Source organism: Lipotes vexillifer, unplaced genomic scaffold (genome assembly GCF_000442215.2).
Source record: "Lipotes vexillifer unplaced genomic scaffold, Lipotes_vexillifer_v1.1 scaffold2116, whole genome shotgun sequence".
Classification (NCBI taxonomy): domain Eukaryota; kingdom Metazoa; phylum Chordata; class Mammalia; order Artiodactyla; family Lipotidae; genus Lipotes; species Lipotes vexillifer.
Genome location: NW_006791713.1, coordinates 1,309,339 through 1,318,234, shown reverse-complemented (window position 1 = coordinate 1,318,234; position 8,896 = coordinate 1,309,339). Strand labels below are relative to the sequence as shown.

The following is an 8,896-nucleotide window of genomic DNA, read 5'->3' as shown; positions in this document are numbered from 1 at the left end:
TCCCTACACAAACATTAACAGCGTTTACTGTACTTGTTTATTAGACTTTCAAGAGTAGCAGAAGAAACAATAAAGGATTACTTTGAAGCGCGTCTTGCTCTCCTAGAACCAGTTTTCCCAATAGCATGTCATCGTCTCTGTGAGGGCCCAGACTTTTCAATGGATTTCAATTACAGAATCCCACAGAACATACCAGAAGGTAAGCCTGTGTTTTCTCTCATTTTGAAATGTGACATTATAAACTGATTTTCAGGCAGAACTCTTTATTCTTTTAATAAAACCTTAACAAATTCCATTATGTGTAATAATTATGTACGATAGTTAACAGCACTGCTGCTCTGGCAGAAAAAAACGCAGCTGATACTCACCATCCCAGGTGACCCAAGGGGTCCACACAGCAGCGTGTTAGCACTTGTTTTAGAAGTATGCAAGTTGAGTCTTAATAATTACACTAGTTTTTATTAAAATTGACTTTTATTAAAACTTAGCTTTCAAGATAAGCCCAAAATCAGTATTTTCCCTGAATTTTATTATCACTAATAGTCTTGCCCTTTTAAAAAGACAAAGAAAAATGAAAATGTCTTATCCCATAGTACAGTTTAGTAGCAAGAGATGAGAACTTCAGTTCTGCTTCCTAGTTTCTGCTTAACAGCTGCTTGGCAGGTAGAGACCATGGCCATGGCCCCTCCTCCAGGACGCGGGTGCTCCGTATACAGAGTGGAGGTGACAATGTCTCTGCCTGAAAGGTAGGAAACGGGGTTCTGGCTTGTTTTATTTTTTAAGAAAACCAAAAAACAACCCACCTGCTTAAAAAAATACGTATTTGTTAATGGAAATGTAGTTGAAGAAAATATAGCTCTACCAATCAAAGCCAGCCATTCACAACATCTCAGTGATACCGAACTGTGGTCTTGACAGTCCAAGTGGACCGTCTGCACCGCCAGGCATGAGCTGGTGAGCTGAGTCCGTGAACTGGCCGGTCACGCACCCCCACACCGGTGCTTTGGTTCAGCTGGACAGTCCTGGGTTACGTATGGCTGTTTTTGCACTTGCACAATGTCTGCATCCACTAGCGGTTTTTTCCAAAGATGCCCTGTCGTCCTCAGATGTGAGATCCTGGTAGATTTTCCTGACCCTCGAGACTCAGAGTGTGGTCTCCTCTCAGAGCCCCACCCAGACCAGGACTCTTCAGCCAGCACCTTGGTGAGATCTTGGGTGACTTGCAAGCACTCAAGTTTGACAAACACTGACCTTGGTCTGTTGAGGGGTGTGTGGCTCTTAAGAAATGAAGAGAAACAATTTATACTGATACCATGAAACAAGCACCAGGAACTTGATTAGGGTCCGTTGTGTCATATTCTCCGTATGGATCAAGTATTTCTCAGTCCGGCTAGAGCTGACGAAGGATGACCATTCCTCTGCTGGATACCACTCACTGTGGTCGGCAGGAAAGAAATATGACCTTCGTGAAAGTGTTTTCTAATAGGATTTCACTGCAGACGGCCATCCCCACAGGCTGTCTGACGAGGTTCCACTGCCTTTTCCGCTCTACAGTCACGGGGACACAGCTGCGTTTTCACAGTGGAGCTGAGGGGAAAACAAGTAGAGCCTCTGTCCTCCACGGGCCTTTCCTTCTCCTCTCATCCTCGGTGCTCTAAGCAGGGAAGCTGCGTCGTAAAACAGGGAGCAAAACCCTATGTCAAACCTCACATAGCCTGAAAGGAGATAAAAGAGCCAGGGACCTGGTGTGCCCTTTTTTCCTGGAACCAGGACAAATTTTAAAGCCAGTCGTTCTTAGGGGTCTTTTTATGAAGTCTCCTCATTCACAAGTTTTTAACATCATATTAAAAAACAACTCATGTATCTGTTTTGTTCAGAGGATGAATCTTGCAGAATATATTTTTGCATATTCAAAAGCTTCAAGCCTTACCCAAACTTTTTTTTTCAAAAAAGATTCTTTTCACATTATAAGAAAATTCAGAAAAGGCAAAATAGTATGTGGAAGACAGTGGAAAACTCCTCAAACCCACACTCAAAAACCAGTCTGCAGGTGTCGCTTCCATTGACATTTATACATTCAGCTGGAACTTTTAAATACCACTTTAAAAAAATAACTTTAGTGTAGAAAAAGCATATTTAAAAAGCCTGTCAATGAGCTGTAAGTAGCTACTCAGACTAAAAGTAAAAAGGGTTCTGTGGTCTGAAAAGCACTAGATAAAACACCAGCAGGTTTTTGCACCTGGAAGACCGCTCCAATCTTACAAACGAGAGTGGGGTACCGGGCCGCTCCCTACCCGCGTGGGCCTCCTCCCTCAGGCTCTGCAAAGTGGCCTTGTTGGGTTGGAAATTAAAATCTCTATTTGTATCTCCCCAATTCAGGCTCCGGCATCCTGCTGTTTATTTTCCACGCAAACTTTTTGGGTAAAGAGGTCATTGCTCGCCTCTGTGGACCGTGTAGTGTACAAGCTGTTGTTTTAAATGATAAATTTCAACTCCCTGTTTTCCTGGTAAGAGTTTCTATAGTTCATTACTGAGGAGTACAGTCTTCTAATCAAAAGCACAGATGACATAAATTCTTCTGTTAATGTAGTAGTTGGAAATGGCAATAATCCATAATCATAAATTGTTTTAATTGGTATCTGTGCTTTAAATTATGTTTACCAAGTCTTGGAACTAACATTCTGAAGATAAATTCTTATGGTACAAGAAACATCCTATCTAAATATTATGCCTTTTAATGCCATTATAATTACAAATGTTCACTTAAAGGAAATTTAGGGAATTCAAAAAGGAAGAAAAGGCATGCCTGTGCATGGTTCAAAAACCGAAATATAAACACTGAATAATAACACTGGTTGTATATGCTTAGTTTAATTTTAGGTAATCACCGTATAATTTTGATTTTTATTCACTGTGAACTTTTTGTCTTATAAATTTTATTTTTGGCTGCGTTGGGTCTTCGTTGCTGTGCGTGGGCTTTTCTCTAGTTGCGCAAGCAGGAACTCCTTTTCATTGCAGTGCGGTGGCTTCTCTTGTGGCAGAGCACGGGCTCTAGGTGTGTGGGCTTCAGTAGTCATGGCTCACAGGCTTTCAGTAGTTGTGGCGCACGGGCTTAGCTGCTCCGCAGCACGTGGGATCTTCCCGGACCAGGGCTCGAAGGAAGCCATGTCCCCTGCATTGGCAGGCGGATTTAACCACTGCGCCACCAGGGAAGCCCCACTGTGAACGTTTTAAAATATAAATATAAAATAACTAAACGAATAGTGGCTATATAAATTCTTTAGCATTAAAAATGCCCTTGAAGAATCGTTGTGTATGTTTCCTTTGCCACATATAATTCTCTCCTTAGGATGAATTTAAATTAACTGGTTATGAAGATTTTTTAACGTGCATGCTGTATATGGCTGGATACATTCCAATGCTGAAGATTTTTTATCTATATATTGTTTTTCCAGAATGTTATCTCTTTAATGCAAGGGAAAAGTAAAGAAATCACAGCATGTTGTCTTATAAAGAAATTCAAACAAACTTGTATTTTCTTCTACATCACTAGTCTTAAAGGTTTCTGGAGTCTGGCTGTGTCTAGATGGAGAAGTCTGTCTGCAGAAATGCTGATCTATCTTTTGGTCTCTTCCCCAGGACAGTCATTTTGTTTACTCGTTCAGCCCCGCCGCAGGCCTCAATAAACTCTTTATAAGGTTGACAGAAGCGCCGTCTGCTAAGGTAAGAATCTTCTTGCATCTGCTCTCACTGCTCAGGTCGTTCCTTCAGGTCACATTATTAGAGAAGATTTTCAGGAATGTCATGCTGTTCCTGGTGTGCCTGCCTGGGTCTGAAATGATTTCAACCCTCTTTGCAGTCTGGTGATGTTCTGTGCTTTGGTATTTAATTGCCAGATGTATGATCACTAGCCGGACTGGAACAGTCTGTGTACAGTACAATTAACGTAGTAACCTAAAAACCCAGTTGGACTTTTATTTTTTTATTTTATTTTTAATTTTTATTTATTTATTTTTGGCTGTGTTGGGTCTTCGTTGCTGTGCGCGGGCTTCAGTAGTTGTGGCACGTGGGCTCAGCAGTTGTGGCTCGTGAGCTCCAGAGCGCAGGCTCAGTAGTTGTGGCGCACGGGCTTAGTTGCTCCATGGCATGTGGGATCTTCCCAGCCCAGGGCTCGAACCCATGTCCCCTGCATTGGCAGGTGGATTCTTAACCACTGCCACCACCAGGGAAATCCCTCAATTGGACTTTTTAATTAAAATAATGGTAGTCTAACAACCCACACTGATAACCAATTTGACAATACTGCCAAAGAAGAGAAACAAGTCTTGCCCGTGTGTGCTTTTTTTCCCCTCTTCTAACAAAGGGGAACTCTTGAAATATATGCTTTTTTTTCTTTCAACAGGTTAAGTTGCTAATAGGTGCATACAGAGTACAGCTGCAATGACCAAAGAATTGGGAGAGAGTTATTCTCAGATCTATTTCTAAACACTCTTCAAAGCAGTATGGAATTCTGGCACAGCTCACACTTCTAAATTAAAAGTTTCTTCTGTAAGCCTCTTGCATTTAAGGCCTGTCAGTCTGAGAGATGGGCATGGTGCATCTAACATATAAAACACAGATGTAAGTATTTGTGCCAGTGTTCTGAAATCTAGATATTGTGTCCAGACTGTATGTTTTCCACAGTGTGGAATGGTTCATATGAGGATTATTTAAGAAAATTAAAACTTTTTTTTAATTTGAAATTTTTTACTAGCCCTAGTGAATTTTTTGTGTTAAAAAAAAAAATCCAGTGGGAATGTTAGCACTAAGTTAATGTGTGAGTTTGCATCCCTTGAAGTAGGACTAATCTAAGGTGGGAGGAGGTCTGATCTTTCCAACGTGCCATTGACAGATCCCGAGTAGGTGACAACTTTATATATTTGAAGTTACCCTGTATTGTTTGAAAAGATGATAAGTCAATCTGAGATAGAGCAAAAAAAAAAAAAACCCCCAGAAACCAGGACATTATGAGCATAAAAGGGGATATTACATGTGAATTTTATCTTTGTTCTTGGAATCCATCAAGTCATTTTGAACAGCCAGATCTTGTTACGTATTTTGAACACTGGGAAGGCCAGCCAGGCTTTGCCACACTCTGCCTCCTGAGAAGAGTGACTGCCCACAGGTCTGATCCTTATATTCTTTCAAGAAATATTTGGCAGACTAATGGATCAAGCTGTCTGGGTTATGGAAATGTATAAAATTGTTAATTTCCAGATAAGTTTTACAATTGCGTGAGTTACAATTTTAATGAAAAAATTTCAGAATGTCACATACGTCATCCCTCATCATCCATGGACCCCCTCAGATACCAAGATCTGGGGATGCTCAAGTCCTTGTGTCATATTTGCATTTAACCCCTTGAGTATCACCCCATATACTTTAACTCATGTCTGGATTAACTTACCTAATACAAGGTAAATGCTATGTAAATAGTTGTAAACACAGTGTAAATTCTATGTAAAGAGTTCCTGGTGTGCAGCAAATTCAAGTTTTGCTTTTCGGAACTTGCTGGAAAATTTTTTTCTTCCCCGCTTATTTTCCATCTGTGGTTTGTTGAGTCTGTGGATGCAAGAAACTGTGGATACCCACACACACTGTATAGGTATTTCAGAGTACAACTGCCTTTTCCTACTTTCCTCAATAAAATACCACAATGCTGGTCTTTCTAGTTTCTTTCTGAAGTCTCAGGACTTCAAGACAAGGTGGATACCAAATGTATAGTTTAGCTAAACTGGCTGTGATTAGACTTTTCAACTATACTGAATGCTGTACTCCTGCTGCATCTATCCTCACAGCCACGAGATCTATTTCAGCGGTGGTGCAGCACCCTGTCCAATACATGTAAGAGAAATGGGTTTTTCAAGAACATTCCCATCACCTAAAAAGCATGCCTAGGTAACACTTTTATAGGAGCACTAGGAATATAACCTTGTAGAGCTGTGCAGTTTAATACAGGTCTTTTCATCTGAACTTGCTTCTCTATAGCCCTGGGGTGGGGAAATTCTGAGCAGGATGATGAGGTCTTGGACTTCTCCACTTGATGAGGCAGCCAATCACATCAGATACTTCAGTTAATGCTGCTACTCTGATATTTAAATTAAGTGTGAACAATGACTGCCCTGAAAAACAAAGCAATTCTCCAGCAGCACCTTTTATCAAAGGTTTGCAGATATGCTAGTATTACCTGTGGAAAGCAAAGCCATCTCCTGTGGCTTGTGCAGTTATACCGGGCACACAGTACAGAATGCGTAAGTGGAGCTTCACCCTCTAGGCCATTATGGGCGGGGCCATAACTTCAAGCGGGATGCATGGCTCTTGATCCAGACTTACTGAAAAATCATCACTCCTCAGCTGTCACTGCTTTCCGGTGTATACTGAGGTAAGGACACGATGCGTAGTCGGGTTATCCAATTAATTTAACTTACTAACCATACCACCCAGATCTGGTCACCACTAATTAGTATGCTGCAGTAGAAAGCACATTACACATCCTTTTGCCTACAATACCCAGTACCAAAGAGCAGTGCCTAGTACCTAATACCAGCCAATAAATGTTGGACTACAGTTGGATGAGGAGTTTGGATTTAGTCCAGGAATACAAGTTACCCAACTTCATATACTATCTTCTCAAGTCATTCCCATCTTAAATTCTTAAATTTGTAGAATGTATTCAGTGGAAAGTTAGGAGGTTGCAGTTTGAAGCTCAGGTGCTGCTTTTAGAATTCTACTCGGCAGGGTTACACTGAGAGCTTTCAGTTAACTTATGAGAATGTACTAGTTCATTAGTAGTAGTTTACTACTGCTGGCAAGGTTTTAGCATCCAGAATGTTGACAGCAAAAGACCTTTATAAAGCATTAACCATGAAACTCCAGTATCTTTGCATAAAAACGGGGAAAAACAAAAAAGTGCAAGGAGGATGATCAGCAAAGACCAGGCAACCAGTAGGACACAGATACAAGGAGAGTACCACAAGGTGATTTATAAAATGAAATAACAATCTAGAAAAATTGGGGACTTCCCTGGTGGTCCAGTGGTTGAGACTCCACGCTTGCACTGCGGGCAGCGTGGGTTTGATCCCTGGTTGGGGAACTAAGATCCTACATGCTGCGCAGCCAAAACGAAATGTATATAAATTTATATGTACAAGAACATATATGTAAGAATTTAGAAAAATTTCATATTTCACGCAGTTAATATGTTTCATAGCATAATACTGTACAAACCCCTAAAGTTATTTTGACATCCTAAAGCTTTACTAAGTAGGATCAGAAGAAAACTGATGGAATCCATACCACTTCCCTCCATCCTCTGCTCACCTGCAGACGGTGTTCCTTTCCAACAAAATCTGGGATTTCCAGGCCTGACTGCTCCCTCCTGGTACAGAAGAGCCTTGGTACTGGGCTGGAAAATGGTAGTAACAATGAGGTTCACAATTCCGTCAGGACCAAATTAAAACAAAATTGGGAAACAGTCATCTGAGCTCCCAGAGAGCCAGCCCCAGGTGGAGTCTAACCCGATCAGCTCCGCTGCTCCACTGCCCAGTCTGTGCCTTGACTCATGTCCCCGTTATTTGCTTCCCTTGGGCCAAGCTATATGTGTTAGCGAAAACATGATTTTTCTCACTTGAACAAAGCCAAATTTCTTCCGAGTAGTTCCTTTCTTGAGGACTGACCCAAACTTCCAGGTTACATGAGGTGATTTAAAAAAAACCCTCCAGTGATTTCCATTTATTGAGGAGCGGGGGGGAGGGTTGGTTGCTCTGTGACCATAACACTTGCCAGCGTTAGCCAGCAAGTGTGCCAGGGGGACAGTATATAACTTAGGAAAACAACCTGGATCAAAGTGTCATAACTGCTCATGTATCCATAGACTGTTTACATAGAGTAATAAATTAAAAAATAAAACAAGATTCTTCTGGCTTGTTTCTCCTGTGTCATTAAAATCATTTCTCCCAGACCTCTCCGGTGGCGCAGTGGTTAAGAATCCACCTGCCAATGCAGGGGACACAGATTCAAGCCCTGGTCCGGGAAGATCCCACATGCTGCGGAGCAACTAAGCCCATGCACCACAACTACCGAGCCTGCGCTCTAGAGCCCGCAAGCCACAACTACGGAGCCTGTGCACCACAACTACTGAAGCCCACGCGCCTAGAACCTGTGCTCCACAACAAGAGAAGCCACCGCAATGAGAAGCCCGCACACTGCAACGAAGAGTAGCCCCCGCTCGCCGCAACTAGAGAAAAGTCCGCATGCAGCAATGAGGACCCGACACAGCCAAAAATAATTAAAAAAAAATTTTTTTCCTCCCACAAAATGACCTGAAAAGACTAACTGTTAGAAAACAGGAAGTAATACTGCATATTTTTGTAAAGGAAGAACAAAGAGGTTTCAGTTATAAAGAAAATAATTTACTGGGCTAGAATTACTGATCAGGAAACCTAAAAAATATTCAAGACCTGAATTTGTATATTCGGCCTATAAAACCTTCTACAACTAGTATTTCATTGTGCCTCAGCCCAGAGGAGCACCACATTGTTAAGAAATGAAAATTCCTGGGCCTTTAAACCACAGACTGGGGGCCCAGCAGTCTGTGTTCTGATCCAAGAGATTCTCCTTCACCTTCAAAGTATGAGAACCAACGTTTTAAATAAGATTTCTAAAAGGGGAAACTGTCAAGTTACTTCGAATTAAATATATATTTGGCATTTTATTTAACTTTCATAAAGTTAATCTCTTCCTGGAATGAACAGTTTCTTTTCACTGACCAGAAAATAAGATCTGGAATGAAAAGCAGTTATTTAACTAAAAAAAAAACAAAACAAAACAACAAAAATACCCCCGGAATACTGTTAAC

General features: G+C 41.3%; 1 protein-coding gene across 1 annotated transcript in view; it reads left to right on the top strand.

Moving 5' to 3' along the window:
- The window catches only part of MPHOSPH8 (M-phase phosphoprotein 8), a 48,278-nt gene extending 44,442 nt beyond the window's left edge, over positions 1-3,836 (top strand). The window contains 4 exon segments of the mRNA XM_007464516.1: positions 45-199; positions 2,380-2,507; positions 3,640-3,730; positions 3,733-3,836. Of these exon segments, the coding sequence (XP_007464578.1) occupies positions 45-199; positions 2,380-2,507; positions 3,640-3,730; positions 3,733-3,836 (478 nt within the window).
- Positions 3,837-8,896: the final 5,060 nt, after the last annotated feature.